General features: G+C 41.8%; 1 protein-coding gene across 1 annotated transcript; it reads left to right on the forward strand.

The window, feature by feature from the left end:
• The first annotated feature begins 4,403 nt into the window (after positions 1-4,403).
• On the forward strand, positions 4,404-22,942 carry LOC125021371 (transmembrane protein 164). The gene is made up of 6 exons (XM_047607407.1): positions 4,404-5,262; positions 12,962-13,011; positions 17,207-17,273; positions 18,790-18,868; positions 19,846-19,946; positions 21,600-22,942. Exons 1-6 carry the CDS (start codon positions 4,825-4,827, stop codon positions 21,804-21,806), a joined length of 942 nt encoding a protein of 313 aa, XP_047463363.1. The 5' UTR covers positions 4,404-4,824; the 3' UTR covers positions 21,807-22,942.
• The last annotated feature ends 513 nt before the right edge of the window (positions 22,943-23,455 follow it).

Below are 23,455 nucleotides of genomic sequence, written 5' to 3' on the forward strand. Positions count from 1 at the left end.
TCTTAAAATTAGTTTTTCTGCATATTCTGAGCCAGAAATCTCCACTACAGAAGCACTTAAGCACCAAACTGCCCAGATCTGTTCCCAACCACATTCTGCAGGTATTTATGGGGGGGGGGGGTTCATACACCATTCAGAGTCTGATTTATATAACATTTTACTCATAAAAACGTGGCAGAATTTGGCAGTATTTTGATTTATGGAGAGATAAAAAGAGATGAAATTCCCCCTGGAAATACCTGGAAATGTAATACGTTAACAAAATGAAACAAGAATTGTAAACCTCTCTTTAGCCATTATGCAGATTTCTGTTCTGGGCATGTATGCAAATTAGTGCATATTTAAGTAGATAACTCTTTATTAGCACAGTTAAAATTAAATTACAGAAAACTTATAATACAAAAATTTACTATATTTATATAAGTAATCAATTAGGGAAGTTTCTTGGTGATATCTGTTTGTTAAAATTTCTCCCTTCTTCAGTCCCTTTTACTCAGTCAGATCTTAACACTGATCTACGGTGACACTGTTTACTGGATTTGATTTGCACCCATGCATGTTGCATTTGCATCACTGTTTAACCAGCACGTTATTGTGAGGCCCTGTGCACTTATTTATGAAGTCTTCATTAAGAAATTATCTTTTTCCTGTTAGACATTTCTTATTTAGGCTAGACACACATGAATTATTCAGGCTCAGTTTTTCCACCAGCGCAAATCAAACCTTAATGCTTCTCTGTTCCCTCGCTGCGCACTAAAAGTCCTGACCACAATTACGACATTTCAACACCGAGTCACTTGTACTCAAACAGGCCCTGCACCACTTTGAGTGCTACGCTAAACACTGCACTAATGGAATTATGTCAGCTCGTGGATATTTCAAAAAGCGAGCGCCGGCCAACAGAATCTGGCACTTTTAGGGGAAACATTAGTGACATCCCGAAGCTTTCTCACCTCTCTGTTCTCTTCCCCCGCGAGCCTGTCTCAGTCTCACCCCCAGCGCCCTGCGCCACTTCCCCTGCTGTGTTTGTGAAACATATTGGCTTCAGTGAAATGCATTCCAAACCAATTAGTGTGGAGATCACATACATCACAACCCCCTGCTACGATGGAAACACAATACCAAACAAGGACGGAGGGTAACCAGCTTGTAAATGAGTTCTCTGTGGAGTTTGATGTTGCAAAGTGTGCATTTTGTAATTCACTTCAGCCATGCTGCTTTGTCCTTAATGAAATAATTTCAAAAGAAATATTATAATCAAAAGCATATACTGTATTTGTAGGCAAAGAAGAAAACAATGCAACTGGCAAGTAACAAGTCTCTTGATAGTCAAGATGATGGCTGCTTCCTTCCAAATATAATGAACGTCTGCCACAGTAATAGTGGTCATTATGTGGAACTCTTGCTTCAGGATAAGTATCATAAAATAATTTTTAAAAAGTGTTTTAATTCTGAAGTTCTGTGAATGTTATTTATACACATACACCCACCTGGAGCAGACTAGACACCCCCATCCCCAGCAGGATGCAGCCACACAAAAACATGAATAGCAGCACAAGGTGTTGACCTGACCTCCAGATTCACTGGATCCCAAACTGATCAAGTATCTGTGGGGTGATCCACATAGGCCCGTCCCCTCAACCCATAGGAGCCCCACCAGACACCACAGGACACCCTCAGAAGGCCTGTGTCGATTCTCTGATGAGTTGCAACCGTTTTGGAGGCACAAGGGAGACCTACACAATATTAGGAAGGTGGTCATAATGTTATGCTGGATTGGTGTATGCATACAGTTTTAGGCAGATGTGAAAAAATGCTGTAAATTAGGAATGCTTTCAAAAATATAAATAATGATTTATTTTTATCAGTTTGCAAAATGCAACATGATTGAACAAAAGAAAACTCTAAATCACATCAATATTTGGTTTTTACTACCCTTCAAACCAGCATCAATTCTTATTTGTATACTTGCAAAAGTTCAGGGACACTCATGGCAACACTCATCAGTGTCACATGTAGGTTGAAACACAGTCATTAACTGAAACAGACAGAAACTACTGTAAATACAGCGAGTAAAATGAGGTGCTATTGACATGGAATTTTCACCAGGTGTTGGTAACAACATAGAACATAGAAAGAGACCAAAAGAAATAAGTTCAGAAATTAAGTTATGTGTAATAATGTAAAACAACAGAGGGACAAAGTATTGAACTCACACAGAAAAGAAAGTGGAAAAAAGCATGGGACGCCAAGACACCAGCTGAAATCTATTAGTGAGCAGAAAGCCATCCTGCCCCTTGTCAGTGCAAATAAATATCAACTGGTTCAGTCCAAACTCATGGCCTATAAAAAGGTGTGTCATCACCAAGGTGTCACACATGGAACATCTCATGATGAGTAAAAGCAAAGAACTCTCTCAAGACATTCGCAGCCTCATTGTTGCAAAACATTCTGGTGGCATTGGTTACAGAAGGATTTCTAAACTGAATATTGCGGTGAGCACTGCTGGGGCCAGAATCCGGAAGTTCAAAGAACATCATTCAACCATAAACTGGGCACGACCAGGTGCTCCTCGCAAGATTTCTGACAGAGGAGTGAAAAGAATTATCAGAAGACTTGTCCAAGAGCCAAGGACCACTTGTGGAGAGCTTCAAAAAGAATGGAATTAGCCTGAACAATTGCAATACATCAATACAGCAATGTACTCTACGGCCATGGCCTGCATGGCCTGTATGCACACTCACCACGCAAGACTCTATTTCTGAAGAAAAGCCTTGTTGAAGCTCGTTTAAGTTTGCTGTACAACATTTGGGCAAGCCTGTAAAATACTGGGAAAACATAGTCTGGTCAGATGAGATGAATTTAACTCTCTGGATGCCATAACACACATTGTGTTTGGAGGACAAAACGCACTGCACATCATCCCAAAAACAGCGTACCAACAGTGAAGTTTGGAGGTGGAACATCATGGTGTGGGGCTGTTTTTCTGCATATGGTACTGGCAAACTTCATATAACTGAAGGAGTATGAATGGAGAAATGTACCGAGACATTGTTGAGAAACATCTGCTGCCATCTACCAGAATGATGAAGATGAAACGAGGGTGGACATTTCAGCAAGACAATGATCCCAAACACAGAGCCAAGGAAACTGTCAACTGGCTTCAGAGAAAAGAAAATAAAGCTGCTAGAATGGCCCAGCCAATCACCTGACTTGAATCGAGTTGAAAATCTATGGAAAGAACAAAAAATCAGAGTTCATAGAAGAGGCCCATGGAACCTTCAAGATTTAAAGACTGTTTGTGTTGAAGAATGGGCCAAAATCACACTGAGTAATGCATGTGACTAGTTTCTCCATAAAGGAGGCGTCTTGAAGCTGTCATTACCAGTGAAGGCTTTTATACAAAGTATTAAATAAATATTAGTAAGCGTGTTAAATTTTTTTGTCTCTGTTATTTTTACATTATTGCACACAACATAATTTCTGAACTTATTTGTTTTATTTTTTTTCTATGTATGGATAACTTGAGTTGTTACCAGCACCTGGTAAAAATTTCATGTCAGTAGCACCTTTAGAAATATGTTTACTATGAAAATTGTGATGTGTTCAGTTCTTATCTCATCCGCTGTGTGTGTGTGTGTGTGTGTGTGTGTGTGTGTGTGTGTGTGTGTGTGTGTGTGTGTGTGTGTGTGTGTGTATCTAGAGTATCCAGAAGTACCAAAAACCCTGACTGTCTTTTATTATTGAAATGAATGACATTTGGGACAGAAGACTAATCAGAGTCATAATCATATTTTTAATATCCTGTCGCGTTACTCCCACATGTGGTGAAATGAAAGTGTTTTTTATTCAGTCAAAGAAACCTGGAGAAAGGTGCTGGGAAAGGAGTGGAGGTTTACCATGGAAACACATCCATGGTGTGCGGTCACTGAAAATTAACGTGTTACTCAAACGCGACAGGAAGGTATGAAGAGTGCGGATTGTCCATGAACGCACCATCCCAATACAATCACGTGTGCACTTCCTCTTTCGAGAGAAATGTGAGCCCTCAGAGTTGCCTTTAAGGCGGCGTGAGGGCCACGTTACCCAAACGTCTTCAATAATCAAAAACACTAATGATATGCTCGGATTACGTTGCACGAAATAACGAAACTGGTTAATACCACGCGTGTACATAAGTTAAAGTTTATGAACTAATAGATACAACGTTTTATTTTACAATTTTACAAGCAATATCAAAAACTGTGCTTCAGAGTAAGCTCTTGATTGTATAAATGTCTTAACTAGTTTGGAGAGTCAATAAGAAGGGAAACTAATGCTGTCTGCATCACTTTACTGCAAGTACACCGATTTCTTCACTCAAAATGTAAATGTGTGTTGAGCCTGCGAGGCTAAACCCGGGGTTAAAGTCACCCTCCGCTTCAGTCGGCTACCTATGCGGCGTCTGCGCTAATGCTAACACACGCTAATTAACTCGTCCTCCTGGAAAAGGCTTCCTAGCTTGATGTGACTGAGTGCTCGTAGCCAGCATGCTCGCTCGCTTCATATAATGCCGCTGCTAGTCTGAAAGGAAACGCTAGCGAGTGTGTAGGTCGTGAGAGAGGCGGCTTGTTGCCACTACCCATCACCACTACCGCCACCAGCAGCAGCAGCAGCAGCTACGGGTAGTCTTGACTACAAACTGCTCGCAGTCACCCGCTGAAGTTCCTCCTCCGTGAGTGGATGCGGTAGAGTCGTCTGAGCTAGCTCACAGTCACCAGTTCGGTGCGTACATGTCTACCTCTCAACCGCGAGGCGAAAGACGAAAGGGAAATTTTGCAGTTCATGTTTCGCCAAGAAGTCAGTGTGACGTCTTTTATTCCGTCTTGTTCGTATCTTTTCCAACACGAGAAGAGGAATATGTCCAGATATAACATCTACAGCCTGCTGGACTGGGTCTACGGAGGCGTGGACCCCAAGTTCGAGGGCAACGGGGGCCCCGAGTGCGCCGCTTTCCTCGCGCCGCAGCAGCGCATCGGGGAAAGTCTCGTCATCATCCTCGTCTCCCTGGTGGAGATCTGCGTGTCACTGAGGAAAATAAACGTCTCCAAAGACTTTCGAGCGGTGGCGAAGGACGGCGTGAGGGCGAAAGAGGACAGTCTGGGCAAGAACCTGTTGCTGGTTGCCCTTTGCATGACTTTCGGGGTGGAGGTCGGGTTCAAATTCGCAACCAAGACTGTGATCTACCTGCTGAATCCCTGTCATGTCGTGACCATGATTCAGGTGAGCGATGACCGTGGGGGAAGTTAATCATCATCACCGTCAGATGTGTACCATGCTGCCTTTCTTTCAAACACGCTCACAAGTTTTCACTGGTGGTTTACAGTCTGTAAAGTTTAAGTTGGCGCAGTTTTCATCTGCTAAATATTGATCTGATCACACCCACTTTGAACTCACCATGATGCCTTTGTAATTCCTTCCTTGAGCGATGCATAGCACTGCAAAGATGTGACAAACAAGTTGGTTCTGTTTGTCTTTGACTCACTGATCAGGTAGTGTTTACTTGAGCTGTTATGTTGTTTAGTTATACAACTCTTTGCCAACTCAAACAGCTGTCACAAAGTGAAGCCTGGCTCATCTGCTATTAAAAAGAATAAGGAAAATATAGATGATTTTATTTTGTAGTGAAGAAGTGAACATAGAAATCACAGCAGAGGGTCTGCGCTCGTTTTGAGCCTGCTTCACAGAGTCGGCCTTGTGACGCAAAGGAGGAAGACACAATGTCTCAAGTCCGTGCCCTGAGGTGTGCAACATGAGCTGGGCGTCATCTGATTGTTTACGACTGGAAGAGATGAGGTTATGAGCGGCTTTAAAGCTGTGCAGGTTTGATTCCCTCGCTGGTTGGACGGATAGTTTGGAGTCTGAATCATACGACGTGATAAAGTCAGCGAGGTCTTTTTATGCGTTGCGTTTGATCACGTTGCACTGTGCGGTGCCTGCTTTTTCATTTACACTTCACTGTTGCCTGGCCTTCGTGATGTAAGATTGCGCGGCACACGTCACGGCAGCAGGTCACTGTAAATTACATGACAGGAGTGTGATAACCATTGGGCGCTGATGAATTACAGGTGACAGGTTGTTTGACGGCAGCAGCGTGTTCTTTATTTACAGTGACCAGGGCCAAGATATCTGTGATTTTCTTCGTGCATGTTGACACTTGAGTGTGATAAGATAAGGAAATTAGACCAAATGGTTTTTTTAAAAGGAACTTGAGACCGTTTCTGTTTGCAGCTCGGCCTTCTCTGCAGGGGTTGGCTTCAGGTGTTTGGTGTTGCAGGTAGTTAGGGGGGATGTCTCTGGGCTTGCTGGTGCATTCTTTGGATTTCTTCACAAATGACTCGAATGTGACTTCTGTGTCGCATTTTTGACAGTTGGGCGGCGGTGATTGTTTTTGGGATCCGTCTTTGTCTCACTGAATGCACTCACCCATTTTGTCATTACAAGTTCCTCATGTTGGATCAACAGTTTGTGGGTGTGGTTGGTTTCCTTTTAATCGCTGTCAGATGCAGTGGAAACATATGATGGGAACATCTAATTAGGACTGCGTGGATCGCGAAGATGTGCATCTGGTAACAATAGTGAGCCCAGAACAATGAGGAGCTTTATGAGACGTTTAAAGGGATGAAACGTGTCAGGTTCTGTAATCTTCCCATGATGCCTAGTTAGATGTTAAGAGTCAAGTGTTGTTGTTGTCCAAGTTGTCACGGTTACTGGGGAGTCGGCACAGACATCAGCTTGACTGAGCTGCCACAGATTTCTTTCCTCTCAGCGTTTGTGCGCAGCAGCCTCAGCAATAGCTGTTATTAATGAATCCTTCACATTTTACAAAGGCCACGGGATCAGTGATATTATTACTTAATACTAGTACTAAGTACTGATGTGGCTTTTCAGATTCTCCTGAACTGCACAAACACACACCACAGTAGTTTTGTTGCAAAATTCAGTCTCTAAACAAATAATGACGTACCATGTACAGAGCGTCTGTGTCACATCAGAAACACAAAGCGAGCGGCGCACACTACAAGGTGAAAGAGTCCCCGCTGGGGTTGAAGAGTTCGCCGTGTGATAACTGACGAGCGGATGCTTCACATCTGACAATGCAGATGTCTGGTGTGTTTTCCACCCGGTGGTACGAGAGCAGTCGCGTCGTCCCGCAGAGAGACGTCCCGCTGATCGCTGACTGATCGCTTTGCTATCGTGTCGTTTCATTTGATAGCTCAGTGGATACGGGCGGGGCTCTTTAAACAAACGGACGTCGTGTAGTTCGGGGGTGATGGACCGGTCGGCACATTGAGAGCGCGGCGCTGATTTTTCGTGGGTGTGATTTTATGAAAAGTGGGCATGCTGCGTAAATGTTGGTTTCTTGGCTCAACTTACCATAAAATAATGAAACTTCTACCAGTTACCTTGTACCCAATAATACAATTCATCACATAAATGAAAACTGATTCAAACGTAGATCTAATTAGGAAGTATTAGGAGTCGTAGTTTACTACTACTAACAGTTAGCTATCAGTTACAAAAGTGGCTATGGTGAAAACAGATACTTTGTTATTGTAGCACTGTGCACAGTACAGTATATCATACAGAGTATTGCAAAAACAACAAGAACAAATTCAGCTGCGCAAGAGTGATATGTAGTATCCTCAGTAATGCAAATAAAGTACTCTGTAGCGTTAGCAGTAGTGAAGAATGCAGGACTGGATATAGCACACTACAAAGGGTAATAATGAAAAGTGAAACAAAAAAAAGGCTGAAGTAGAGAGCATCATATTTCCAGAGTTCAAGATGTTCTAGTGTGTCAGGTAAATAAGGTAGTTAGACGTGAGTGTAACTGCATTCCAACGTTTCTTAACTTGCCTTTAGGTCTTTCCTGACACACAACAACAGGGTGCAGCGACAGTTCCAAGGCCCTGGCCAATAAGCAGCAATGAGACAAAACTCAAAGTCCTGGTGAAAATGGGAACCCTTCAGATTTGTCTTTTCGAGGTCAGAAAGCCCCAGGACGTCCTCTGTTGAGCTCCTCGTGTGCAGCCTCCGTGCTGCTCTGGAAGGCCATTTTATTTTCACAAAGCGTCCATTTTATCAGGGGTTTGTTGATGGGCTTTAGTGTTTGGACTTTTTTAGTTGAAGGCATTGTCATTTATCTACGTATTTCATGCAAATGGACATATTTACATAACAGGTTACGTTGATGCACCGTTGCAGCCCTGCAGCCAACGGTTTGAATCCTGACAGCGCTGCTGTCTAGGTCTGTCCAGTCTGATTTGCCTGTGCCGAGAACATGATACACAAACTGAACCATGATTCAATCCGCTCTGCTGAATACTTAGTATTTATCACTACTGTAGAAATACCATCGAATATTATGGGATAAATGTTAGTGAAATCAGATTTACAGTGTAGAGTTTATGTGCTGTGCAAGTGACTCATTACTTACTACGATGTTTTTCATAGAGCTAACGGTTAAATATTTCCCCGTGTTGACAGGCGTACACACAGCCCTCTTATCAAATGAACTTTTTCCCTTGTAAATCTTCACAATTGAAGATACTGATCTTTTTAACAGTGAAACATAGGTTAAATGTTTCTTGAGGCTGCAGGGATACAGTAACTTATCACCGCTCTTCAAAACAAACCTCTGCAGCAACGCAGAGTGGACTCACACAGTCCGATGCGTAGTGTCATCATCATTGTCAGATATAGCCCCATTTATTGCACTGGCTGATTGGCTGCGGCAATAACCACAGCCCAACATATTGTTGACCTGAAGTCATTTAGATAATGCTGAAAGCTCTTTACAGTGATCATTTTATGGCTCCACTTGTCAAGAGGAAATATGGTTTATCAGTAATGAGGCCTCTCAATCTATAAATAAGCCACTAACGTTTCCTTGTGAACCCATTTCAGCTGTAATTTCACTGTGAAACTAAGTGGCATATCGATATCAGCCCTCATCACCATAAGCTGCATGTTTCTCAAAGTTTATATATATAGTTTATACTGTATAGTGTCCCACTGTATTTTTCTGTATTAATCTGATTGACATCTTCCTGCATACCTGCTTAAATGAATCTTACTGTGTCCTTGCTGTATCTTATAAGATACGATAATGTAAATCTTCTCTAGTATGACGCTGCCTCTTATTTTCATTTGTCACCTCAGGCCTTTCCCTTCTCGACTGTAAGCAGAGCAGCAACAGGAAACAGGAAATATGGTTTCAGCCTGCTATTCCTTCAGCTAAATTGTATTTCATAATGGAGAGAAACAACCATTAATTTAATAGTGTCTGTTTTGCTGCAATAACATTGCCAAGGCTGGTTTGACTCTCGTAACTGACGTCATCCATGTGGAGTCCATGAGCTGGGTTTTTAATCCTCTATCACACGTTTGTCTTTTGAGACTATATCAAATCTAGAATCACATAGCCTGTAAAGTAGATGCAAATGATAACTTTGAGGACTGGGAGAGCGACAAAGCCTGCGTTTTAGGTTGCTACGGAAACACAGCGTAGTACTCAGTGTCAAGGTAACAGAGAAATCCCACTGCTACGATGTATGATAAAGCTCAATGAGCCCTTGACAATGAGAACCGAAAGCACCGGAGCAGCTTCAATGAAAAGTTTTTAGAAGCTTTTCACCAAGAGTATCGGACAGAACAGTCTCTCCTATTAATTAAATCTACCTGCGAAATCTCGATAAATGGCACAGTTTGTTGCGCTGAATGAAATTCATTCTGCACAACAAACTGTTCAAACAGGCTTCCTGGAAGGATTCTGTGTGAAAAGTGTGTGTTTCACCCTTTAATAGTCATGCTGCTCAACACTTCACACGTGTCAAGAAGACACCTCCTGTCAGCTAATTAGTAGGAGTGTAACTGTACACAGAATTGACAGATCTGCATGAACCTGTCAGAGTTCAGTATGTACAGCAGAGGGAATTAAATAGTGTTCCTTTTTTTTTTTGTCTAACTTCAGTATAAACTTCAGCTTTAGAAGTAGCCCAAAGCAACACTTGTTTGAAAAAACTCGAAACTTCTAATCGAAATTCAGCATATTTGATGCATCCTGCATGTTAGATAAAGTCTTGTGCTTAATTGAACCTTTGAAGGTTAACCCACCTAGCACCCTGTAGGTCATGAACAATAACAGGGTCTAACAGAGTACACTGAAATGCAGAAGCTTCATCTGGAACTGGTCATTACTTACTGAATGATGTGGAATGCATGCACGTACCATTGCACCCCTACTAATTAATACTCAACGAACACATTAACATCCATGCACAGTTGAGACCAATGTTCTCTATTTTATTCAGACCTATTCTCCCCCTTTCGTGAAAGAGACGAACACCTCTGAATCAGAAAATAAAAAATTTTAGCGTCAGTTTGAGAGACATAATTAACATGGCATTACAAAGGCAGCTACTAGCAACATCACAGATATAATTCATTCCTGCCCCTTTAGACCCAACTGTTAGCGCTGGATAAAGTGAAGATTTCAAACATTCGGAGGACCTGTCATCTTAACAAAAGTTATCATAGTTATCATAGTTATCATAAGCGGTGCCTTAATCCCTTTAGCTGACACTTGCGTGCTTAATTTGCAAGCGGTCCCCGATGTCTCAGTGGATCAGACGAACATCTAATAAAAGCCTAGTAGCCTCTCCTCAAATAAACAGCACACAGTATTGGATTACACTTAAGTAGTCACTCTCACCTGCAAATAAGATCACGACTTCGTGGGCTCGCATCAACCATAGGGATTAATCTGAGTTCTAGTCTCCGTGGCTTCCCCTCATTTGTCCTGAATGGCCCTAGATTCCCATAGTCTCATAATGACTGATAAGCACTGTCACCACTAACACAGAGATTATTTGCTCAGTTTCACTGTGTCCCTACAAGCACCACCCATCAGAAAAGGCCCTTATTGACTAAAGCAGCTGACTCAATAACTTGCAGGAAATTGACTTGCGTGTTTGTTCTCCTGTGTGTAGTAAAAAGGATGCAGAGCTGATGTCACTGCTGGAGCGCAGACTTCCATTACCGTCATAAACAACATGTACTGGCTTCCCTGAGGATTCTGTTCGTAGTTCATAGTTTTGGGTGAAATTCTTTTTGACAGCATATCACAGCATGTACGTACTGAGTTTAGTTGCTTTATACTGACTTTCAGTTGATTCTGTTCAACTATAATAAATACATTAGGTTTAAGTTAATATCTACATACATCCATATGTGTCTTAAATTTGAGACAACTGCAAAGTTTGGGAATACTACATATACAGCATATTTATCTGTACATAATAAATATACATACATTGTCTTTCAGAATTTTCTACATTTCTGCATCAAAATGACTCAAAACCTCAAAGTAGAGCAATCACAGATTTTGTTTTCATTTTTTAACAAAATGGGGCTCTGAACGACTCATTACATTGACTGGAAACATTTCTGAACAGATTTTGCACTCACCTTTGCACCTCACAGATATGTAATATTACACTATGTTGTAGTATATTTTCCCAAATAAACAGTTTCACAAGTAAAGTAATTATTCCTGTTAGACGTAGAGAGACTTAAATGATCCGCATGGGAAATTACTTGGTCACAGTAGCGTCGTTGCACTCGTAGAAACCACAAGAAAAGATAAAATAAAATAAGATAACACATAAACAAACACTATACAATTATAAACGCATATATCAGCAGTGTGTATACACATACAGACACAGTAACTACTGCTCTTCATTCTCTTAAGCTGAAATGTCAACAAAACTTGGTTTGCCACACACTCAGCCAGTCAACAGGTTACGCTGGGTTTAGCATTTAAGTGAAGAGCAGTGATTATTAACAGCGCTGCAGTTGTACATGTGAATGGTTGTCGCTTTGGCTAAATGTGTTTAACAGAGATGCATGTATTAAAATGAAGGCGTTAAATTGTCTGGTGAACGAACAATGAAGGCATCGAAAAAACATCTTGTTTGCACTTTACACCACGAGCAAGTTTTATCAATGAAATGCATTTTTTATGCATTTAGCGTGTGTGTGTAAAAAAAAAAAAAAAAAAAAAAAAAAAAGATGAAATCTGTACATGGATAAAAAAAAAAATGCAATTATTCAGAAATTGTATATCTTATTAATCCCACACCCCTGCACTGCTTTGAGAAACCCGCCCATAATCCAAGTTGATGGGTGTGCAGCAGATCAATCTTTCAGACATGTTCCAAAAAAAAAAAGAGACCAGTGGGTAGTTGTACAACAAATATCAGGTCAATTGCTTTCTTGTAATTCTGTTTCCAGCCTTCAGGCAAACCAACTTTTTCTTGTGTCAGATGGTGTTTTGAACCAATCCATGTTTGCAGCATTGTCCAGGCCCCAGAGGCCAGTCACCGTGCACAGATTGCTGGACCCAGTGTAACCTATGGTCTCATTCAGGAACGAAGCCAGCAGCTTGATGTAGATGTCTTCTGACAAAGGAAAGGTGTTAGAAACCCATTTCCAACCGCTTTCTTCTCTAGGTTTGAAACAAAACATCATCAGCGCGCCTTTGTAACTGTGAATATATCAGATTTTAATTTGAATTTAATCTCGCCTCGTGTCCATGCTGTTCTCCAACACAAACTGGTTATTTCTTCTCTCTCTGATCAGCTGTAGATTGTTTCTGTAGACAGATCTGTGAGATACATTAATGCCAACATCTGGCACGTCATTGTAACACTTTCTTTACACTTTCTGAGTCCTGCTGCATTTGTTTTTTCTTGACTTGGAGCAAGAAGCTCCTTACCTGTTCCTGCAGGAATTTCATTTGAAGGCTCTTATTATATTAGCACAGAATTAAAGGTGTGATTTCATACTACTTGCAGCACTGAAGCTTTTACAAAGAGACAAAAAATCAAAAGTTTCTCTCTCCTTTCCTCCACAGATCTTCCTGCTGGCCTGTCCGCCAAGTAAAACAGCCATGGTTGTATGTAGGTGAGTACACCTCTGGCTCATGTCCGTGTGCAGACTTGTGTCCTTTTCATATTAGTCTAAATTGGTTGTGTTTTGGCAAAATACGCTGCATATCAAGTTGCGCTTGAGCTTTTAGTGCCACCTGTGAAAAGGCCACAACTGAGTTTGTTGCATCAATCATTCACCATCTGCACTCGCTTTCAAGCTACCGCGGGAGCTAAGTGTCAGGCATGCAAATCTTCAGTGTAATATGAACTGATTGTACAGACGGAACCAAATTAAACATGGATTTAATTTCCATATAAGACGCGCTTGTCGTTGGCGTTGATTGTAATTACTTGCCTGCTTCTACAGGCTAAATTGGGTTTTCACAGAGCTTTATTGTATTGTATTTGTTTGGATTTATAGTCCCCTGCCCTCCACAAATCCTCTGGTCTGGGCAGTTAAATATTCAGGAGTAATGACTGTGTTTTAGCCGGTGGGATTTACTCGGAAATAACTACAAGCAGGGTCACTTTCCGTTGCCATAGCCCGTGGGAGTCGTATAGCGAACGACTGCGGTGAGGAACAGCAGCTTTATCACACTGTTGCAGCCGCGTCGCACCTGAAATGGTAACATGAAGCGCTGTAATGAGAATTTTTGGAAAACATATTCCCATCACTAGAAATAATAATTACTATTCACGTGCTTTACGGTGTAACCGCTGGAGGAATGCTCATTCAATTCAATTGATTTGATGTATGTAAAAAGTACACCATAATAAATCTTGTGATGACACTCGTAATGGGATTTTATGTGCAAGAAATGCACACGGAGCTGCACACTGTTTGTTCTACAAATGCCATCAGTTATGAAGATAATAACATGGAACGAGCCGTGCACGCTCTTTTCAATAAGTTAGTTTTAATAATTTCAGTCCTGGTTGTTTTATTGATCTGTGGTTATCATGGTAAATGTAAATGCTCTTTAATACTGCAGCACCTCATCAGCAGCTACTTTGTCAGAAGAGATGGCAGCAAAGTGGCGTAATGGCTCACTGCTGCAATGTGTGAGTCCAGTGCAGGATGGTGGGTAAGGTGAGATTAAGATAAAGAGTTACTGCCATGGATGACTAATGCAGACACACAAGCAAATGCTTAAATCATAAGAATATGTTCAGGGGTTCGGGGCCCATTTACTGCGTGACGCTGAAAAGGTCCCAGATCAGCTGACTCCTCCACAGCCTGCTGGTGGTCATAATGTTATGCCTGATCGGTGTATGTAGATACTGGAAATCATGATCTGCGTGACTACAGCTGGAGGAATGAAAGACAGGATGTGAATTTTTGCCCAAGTGGTGCGAGAGCTTCTGATGCTATGAGAAATTTAGCAAGATGAGTTCACTAAATCTAATACCTACGTAAATAAAAAAATAAAAAACGGAAACGAGAAAGGAAGCAGATGGTGGCAGACAATAAAGTAAAAATCCTGCTGCTACTGCAGTTTATATTTTTGTAGCTTTGTACTTTCTCCTACAGCAAGCACAGTGGAATAAGGAAAAAGAAACAAAACCACATTACAGCAACTCCAAGGTAACAGCATGTTGAGGACAAAAGTCGGACAGAATAACCTGAACGTATTATTGACAAATTCAATTAAAAAAGCTTGAGAGCCCGAGAATCACATTAAAGCAGAAACCACTGAAAAGTGAAATCGTTCTTTTTCGAACTGTTTACACCGATTGTATAAAAATCATCAAGACCAAGTGCACCTTGTGTGTAGCCGATAGACAGCGCTGTTGCTGTTGCATCACCTACATTATGTAAAAAAAACAGCCCTTCTTGCAGAAAGTCTGCGGCCAGTGCAAACTGTCAGAATGGTTGTGAGAGCATGACTGAGAGCAGGTTTGGCTCCTAGTGTTTAACACCAGTAAATGACATGTGTCAGTTATTCCCTGTGGACTGAAGCACCACCTCCTTAAGGGCCGTGACACTTTGAGCCATGGTCGGCCATTTTTCAGGCTATCTGTGGCCTTTGTAGTGCCACAAGTAAATGACACGGTTTAAATAGTGTACAGAAGGTTTTTCTTGTTTGACGTTTCAGTCCAATCATGTCATGAATATGTAAATAGACCAACTGATCAGTGTGATACAGGATATACCAGCTCTGTGTGGCGCTACGTTGCTCTTCTTAGCCTCCCAGCCAAGAGTAGCACTCTAGTTTCTATGTGCCAACGGTTCAATGCACTGGGGTTTAGGCCTCAAATGTAATTAGTCATGATAACCCTATCTCCATTTTAATTGGTTCCTCCAGGAAAAGTTTAGTGGTTCAGTAGATTTCCTGAAATGACACCATTACAGTTTGTCATCTAATCCTGTTTACACTGAATAAACCAAGAAATCCAAGATCGTTCCAAACACTTGCAGATCCTGGATACCACTCCTTGTTTTCAGAACTCTCTTTTTGTGACCTTAAAAAACTCAAAAAAGGAGGAATAAACAGTATTTTATTTGCCTGTTTACACATTTAATAGCCACTTCCTGCTTTGCTTTCTAAAAGCAACTATATCAGTGGAAATCAGCATAGGAAAAGTGTCTATTCATAAAAGAGAGAGTGCTTCTGTCTGGACTCTGCTGCTTTCAGCTCCTTGTATTTGCTAGTCAGGCTTAAAAGCTACACACTATGTATGAGGAGAAACAAACTTACTATCTTGTGGCTGCAGAATGACTTATTTAGCATTTTTAAATGCAGACGTTCAAACTCTGGGTACATATTTATTAATATTAATGGCAATAGTTCCGCGTGGATACATGTACAGACGTAGACAAACACGTTCATTAGCATTGACGTTGTTGAATAGAACTGAACTCAAATGACCTGTGTAGATTATAACAGGAAATGTACCCGCCTCATTTATCTGGAAATCTACACGGTGTAGTTTTACGTGTCTATAAACGCATAAAACCAGCATGTGTAAATGAGCTGGAAAGCTGTGTTGTCTTACTAGCTGTTGACATTTGCTCAAGAGTCTCTGTAGAGCTCGTGTCTGAGAAACAACTGATGAGGACACAACAGCAACTCCCAGACACCAATCAGACAATCAGACGAAACTCTCTGGAGAGAAATATTGTGACACTTCAACATATTCACCGCGCATCGACGTGTTACGCTTGTGTAGATGAGTTGTTTCAGCCCTTATACAGTATATCAAGTCATTGATTATGTCTCCTACAGCATAACGGCGTCAGAGTCTCAAGTGGAGGAGTATTGATTTAGACAGAGAGCAGAGCTTAAAGCTACCCAATAGTCCAGTGAATTTAGCTCAAATTGTTTGCGAAAGAGACAACAGATCAATAAATGTGGTGAATTTGAATTTGAATGAAGGAGGCTGTTTTACCAAAAAAAAAGGCCCCACCCCCAGAATGACAGCCTGGCTTATTTGAGCTGACATTCCTACGGCACTGCTGTTTTCCCACTGTCCTTGGCTGTCACAACAGTTATTTTGGCTCATTTAACAGAGACAACAGACGGAGGAGATGGATGTTGGTCCGCGCTTTGATACATAACCTCCACGGGCTTTGATACCGAACACGGTCCGGCGCCTCTTGAAATAAATCTCGGTTAAAAGAAACATTTTTTTTCCCCAGACCTGGATGTGTACAAGTTTAAGTGAACAGGCATCACGCTCCCTCCGTCTGCAGGAGGAGACGGGCTGTGTGTGCTCTGAATGGAGAGTGAGGTGGCAGCGGCTGTAGAAGGATACGTGCTAACCGCTGGTTAGAATCACATTTCTAAACTATAAAATACTAAGCTGTCCGTATCGTGGCAGCGACTGTGTGTGTTAAGTCTCTGCAGCGTCGACATCAGGTGAGAGGTTCCACTTCCCGGGAACATCTCTGACCTGACTTTTCAGGAACACGCTCCCACATGGAAGTAACCCTGCCAAACAATAAGAGACAGATGCTGCTAACGGCATCAGGGACGACTCTGATTGGCTTTCAGCAGCCCTGAACATAATGGACAGTGTCCTCCACCTGTTCCTCCGCGCTTACATCAGCACTAAGTGATTCAGAGATGTGATGCGATGCATGAAATGTGGAACTGATTGTCGGAAATTTCCCTGGGAGAGGCCGATGTGACGGAGAAAATTCATCAAATGCTTTTCTTAATTTTAATGACATTTTCTAATGTGTAATTTTGTTATCATTGGCTCATTGGTTTCTATTGTGCTTCCAGGCTGCAGGTCCACATGTTGAATGGAGCGCTGCTGGCTTTAATGTTCCCCGTAGTCAACACTCGACTGGTGAGTAAAGTAGGAGCTTGATTGATTGAGAGCTGCTAGAAAACATTCCACATCTGACGACTACTGCATGATATGATATGACAGGCTCTCAGTGGATGCTAGTATTCCATTGGTAACTGGATTAACATCCAAGTCAGAAGAAGAATCAGCACATCAGAAAGAATTTTTTCCATCTTCTTCTATTTAATGAGTTCAGTGTTGTTTAAAACATCAGGGCAAAAGAAACTCTTTTCTTTGTTGTTTGTCCGTCAGATTTAACACTTTGCAGGAAGCAAAACCACCTTGGGGCATGTTAAAGTATTCACATTAATATCTGATAGACGGTTTTATTTAGCATTGATCATAAATCGTTAAGTTGCAATCTGCGACCAGAAGGATTTCAGTCAGGCTGAAGGAATAATGTCCATGCGAACATTGACAGTTGCAGATGTCACTGTTTTTCTGCTTAAATGAAATAAAGTGAGGACCTGCAAATACACCCGTAAGGATCACACGCACTGAACGTTTCCTACCAAGGAAGTACATTTTCACAGAACATACTTTACCGTGAACAGGTCGACAGGTTAGCACCCAGCTGTTAGTGGCTATTAGCTGCACCAGTTTCTGGTTCTTACTGAAACAAGTGGAGCAAGTTTCAGATGGGTTTTTACCCACAGAGTTTCCTATTTAAACCTCAACTTCCTACCAGCCTCTTAGAATTGAAGAAGCTACTCAGATAGGTGTTAAAACATCTTTCAGAAACTCTACAAGTCCAGTTGCCTTTTTAAAACGCCTTTTGGATTCCCAAGACCTGGACGACTGAGAACCTTCACAGACATCTTGAACGTTATGTCTCTGGTCACATAGACGCACCTTCTCATGAAAACACTGTTTCACATTAATACGAAAAATTATAGGAACACATTTCAAAAACAGATCCAATTTATTCATTAAAAACAGATGTCTTATTTAAATTGGCAAATATGCCCAGTGTGTGTTTACTGTTATGGACATTCTGTTCATCTGTAGCCTTTCCCCGTCCAATGATTTTGGGAACTGATTAGGCTGCTGTAAAGATCTGCTGCAAAGATGTGCTATGCCAGACAAATCATATGGGTGTTCTGTATGTGGTGATGGACCGGAGAGGAACAGGGCCGTACTCGTCCAAGTCATCTGAGAGCTGAATTAGTTTACAACACAGTGGCTCCGATTGGTTGCAGGACTATCCAGTTACATGCAGAGGTATTTTTTTCCCTCCGTACCTGTTGAAACGCACCCCATAATGAAATCCAAACAGCGTGTTACCTGACTCACATTCTGATAAGAAATTAGAAGTGTCCGTCTGCACCTGTGATCCTAGGTCGTGACTTTGTTTCACTAACAGTAGAGCAATCAGTCAAAGTGTCCTGGGATTCAGCACTTTAATTTCCAACATCAGAGCAATTCTGCTAAAGAACAGAGTTTCTGCTTAGAGTGCAGTTCCACAGTCACTGCTGCGTGTTGTGAAGAATTAAAATACTTTCTGCTTATTCCTCAGCTACCGTTCGAGAAGGAGGTGTACTACATCCAGCACTCCATGCTCTACCTGGTGCCTCTGTATCTGTTCAGGAAAGGAGGTAGGTGTCGGTAATGACTGATGAAACCCGTGTCCTCTCTCCTCTCTCCTCTCTCCCACATGCCAGCCAAGCACAGTCATAACACCATGACGACTCTTCTCCATGGATGCCTTCCCTGTTTCTCAGTGACGTGTCAGGTGCCAGAGGGCTTGTCTTCGCCTGCTTTGTCTTTGTCAGTTCAAGCGTGGTTGCTCACGTCAGTGCCTTGTTTATTGCAAACTAAGATATGTTGACTCTTATAAAATGCTTGTATTTTTTTTTTAAACATATGTATATACAGACATATTTTTTTATTCTTGCTCCTCTGTACCTAAAGAAAAGACGCCATTTCTCCAGTGGTTGTAGCTACAGGATGCAGAGGCCACTTGGAGCCTGCGGTGCAAACACTGTATGGCTTCTAAAGTATAAAAATACATCTCGCACTTCCCGCAGATTTGACCAACAGCATTTCCACCTCTGCAGCTGCACTCTGTATTTCCCTAGTGAGTGGCAAATACTGGACAGTAGTGTAATAAAAAATAACTGAATAATTAAAGGGTTTACGTACAGTTTTTAATCTTCCTTAAAATGCGTGATTAGTTGGTAGAAGTTTATCTGTACAGCATGTACAGGTGGTAGCACAGTAGTCTAACGCTTGGAGAGGTTCCTCATTGTTCATTGGTGTAACTCTCAAGGGCAAAAGGAAGGAAGTACCTCATTTTATAGTTTAACTGACACAAAGAGAGCAGTTTGATGCCACCCCTTGTATTACTCTAGCAAATACCAGCTGCGAGGAAACAGGAAAAGCAAGTTTCCTGGAACTGGTGTTTCTTTGGTCGCACCATTTAATGCATACATCAGTAGGAAGTGCCCACAGCATTTGGTTCCTCTTCCTTGTGTTTAGTAAACAGGTGGCTGGGGCTGGCCCACAAGATACATTTCATGTCCTTTCTCTCGCTTTAACCTGTTAACTTTTTTTCTTCTGATTCTCTTTGCAGGTGTGTACAAGCCTGAGCCTCTGGGGGACATGTGGTGGGCACTGCTCGCCACCGGCATCCTGTTCTTCTATCACTTCACGTTCTTGCAGGCGCTTGGCCTGGTAAGATGGAGCCCTCTGCTGGGCGTCATGTGATATTTCACTTAATAAAGAAGTGCATTCATGTAGCGATCATGCCTTCATTTGTGCCAGTGGTTTTCATCTCCAGATAGAAATATCTGCCTGAAAATCAGCTCAATAAGAATATGGAGATTTTAAATTGTACTGCATTCATTTAGGGAAAATAGTGACCGAATCTCGAGAGGTTGTACTGAAAGTTGAAGGCTGAAACCATGACCTAATAGAATGAGGTCACAGACGAGGAGTAGTTTGTTTTTGTGAGGTGGCTGTACTCAGCCTTATGTTGTGTTCAGACTGACTGGGAAAAATCAACAAGCTACAAATCCTGTTCAATAGAATATCACTCATATGACGCAGTGAAGGATCCACCACTCATATGTTTGTTTCATCAGTTCATTTTTAAACCGATGACAACATAACTTCATCATGCGCTGTAGCAACACGTCAACAACAACTCAGCAACATTATAAAGAGCCTCGCTGGGTCGCTTAGTCATTTTTTCACTTGCAGTGTGAACATAGCATTAGAGACGATCCTGCAGGGCTGATTAAATGAATTAACCTGGTCAACTCAGTGTCATGTCTACAGTTAGTTACATACTGTATGTTACATGCAAACAGCCAGCAGGGTCTGGACCCAGGGCCTTCTTTATGTGAGACCACAGTGTTAACCACTGCACCTCCTCCCAACATGATGAAAAAGAGGATTCACTACATGTTTTAAATCACAGTATGCCCTTGAGAGAAATATAAAATCAGACTCGTACTGAGCTCAGGTTAGCGTAAATCACCGTATTTCTATAGAACTAAATTTAATTATAAGCCATAATCATCACTGTGTCTGAGGAAAGTTTGAATCAAAGCACACTTGCAGGTACAGGTAACAAATCATAAACCTCCCATGCAATCTCACTCTAACACCAGTTTGTGCCTGCATGTCTAAAGCATCACATACATGCACTGACATGTGCTAAGGAATTTCACAAAGCATGAGCACGCACCCATGCAGAAACAGTATAATCTACAGACATGCATACACACTTAGAAAAAAGAAAAACTAAACAAATGTTCCTAAACACAGTCTCTAAGATATCAGATTTTGCATTTTTCTTTAATTGTGTTAAGTTTTAGCTCTCTTGTCCACTCGGTGTTAATTTAAATCGTTGTCGTACTGGGTGTGATCACCAATGAGACTGGCTCTAATAGATAAACACAGAAGCCTAATAGTAGCTGCTTTAATGCAACGTCACTGAGACATTAGTCTCTGAATGCTGAATGTTAATAAGCCTTAATAACGTCAGTATTTAACTGCCCCGCTGTCGTTTCTTGCCACTCTGTGCGGATATTAAGCTCTGAAAATGTAGTGAAAAAAAGAATAGAATCATTCAGCAGTCAAATCCATTTCTGCTCTCAAGTAGTAAACTGTAGAGGACTTTAGAGGACACTCTTGTTCAGTTGATTAAATGTCGTTTTTGGAGCAGAAATGAATGATTATAAAGATATGTCCGGTGAAGTGAAGCGCGACATTTGCTAAAAACTCGTCATCCATCTGGATAATGCTTATTATTCAGTTTGCTGTTAGCATCACATTAAGGTTCTGTGCTTACCCAACCCGTCTGTCCTTGTTCTCGTCCAGATGACCGAGGTCAACCTGAACAACATGCTGTGCCCGGCGGTGTCGGATCCGTTCTACGGGCCTTGGTATCGGGTTTGGGCGACGGGCCACCAGACCCTGCTGACCCTCATCCACGGGAAGTTCCTCACGCTCCTCTCGCAACACAGCGGCTCCGCTTGCAGATACGTGCTGGACGCGCTCCGACTGCGCAGCAAGAAAGTCGACTGAATGACCCCAGAGACCCGCTCGGAGCTAGCCTTTCACTCTAAATGCCTGCTCTCACCATGGAGATCTTTATTTTAAAGTCAACATTTTAATGCATCTTTTAAGACTTACCATCTGTTTTACTGAAACATGTGAGCATTTCAGGGCCAGTGAATCAGCGTGTCATTCTTTTAGTGTTGTAGTAAGCTTGTAGTTGCATGCACCGATGTAACAGGCTGATAGTTAGCATTGTAGCGTTTTTGTTTTGTTTTTTTTGTTATGTGTGAATTTGGAGATTTCTCAAGTTGCCTTGTTGTAAAATGTGACGTTTCAGGGACGACAAAAAAAAAAAAAAAAAAAAACATAGTCTCCCAAATGTCACTGCTGATCTGTTACACTTTGAGTTTTGTTATGTGGTAGTTCAGCTAGATTCTAAGTTCGTAGGCGAAATAGCCATTTTAGTCGCGTCAAGTTGCAAATGCGAGCGGTTGTCAACGTTGCAGGATTTTAGTTTGACCTGTCCGATTGGCTCTCAGTGTGGTCGGCGTCCCTCTGTTCCCACTCTACTACACTCCCGTGCAGGCTACGAAAGCATCATTGTAAGCGACTCCTTTTTTCACCTTTCTATCTCCAGCCTACTCAGATCATTCCAGTTGCGATAATCAGGGGACACGAGGATGTATTGAGATCCAGCGGCTGCGCGGGTCTACACTGGGATGTTATTAGTGCCTCTGCCTCGGAGGTTGCGTCATTGTCTGTTTTTATTTTTTTTTTGTGACGTTGGACCATATTCAGCGAGGTATAACCTTGAGTGCGTCACTTGGATGAATATGTCGCTTGCCAAGATGAAAGGGATCGCGTGTGTGTGTCTGGGTTGGATTCATGCATCAAGACACTGAATCCACTCAGCTTTGTATGAAAAAAAAAAATGATTTGCATGAAGTCACTGTGGGTCACTTATTGAGTAACCATATGAAAGAAAGTGTTAAACTGAGAAGATGTCAGTCATGGTTTGTATCATTTCAAGTGTGAGGAGTGTGTGTTTTACTGTAGCATTCTGTTCTGCACTGTAAAGAAGGGACTAGAGAAGCTTTTGTATTTCTGTCCATTTGAGTGTATGTGCTGTATTGACAATAAAGGTGATTTGAGTTGAGGGTTCACCGTGTATATTCATGAATTTCTTCTTTACTAGATAAAAGATATCGCTACTTTTGCGTCTCTGTTGGCATAGTAGCAGCAGCAGATCAGATTGTGCAGACGAGCCTTGAGCATCAGTGACCCTTGGCAGCCCGTGACTCACTGGCTGGTTCACTTTTCCTTCCTTGGAGCTCTTCAGATCGGTGCTGACCACCGCAGGCCGAGGAACACGCCGTCGCACTTTGGCCCCTGGTTAAGTTGCTCAGATCCTTGCCCATCTCCTGTTGTTCCCGCTTCAAACATCAACACGGAGGACAAAATGTTCCCTTGCTGCCTAATGCATCCCACCCACTGACAGGTGACATGATAATGAGAGTGAACATTATGTTGTGGCGGATGTGACACACTCTTATATCATACTCTTATTTTGAAGACAACCCAATGTGACTAGTCTTGAATATTTCATCTGAGTGCTAATACCGACGTTTGAAACTACAATATATTCACAGCCATTTCTTACGTACAGATAACTGTGT

Source organism: Mugil cephalus, chromosome 15, assembly GCF_022458985.1.
Source record: "Mugil cephalus isolate CIBA_MC_2020 chromosome 15, CIBA_Mcephalus_1.1, whole genome shotgun sequence".
NCBI classification, from domain to species: domain Eukaryota; kingdom Metazoa; phylum Chordata; class Actinopteri; order Mugiliformes; family Mugilidae; genus Mugil; species Mugil cephalus.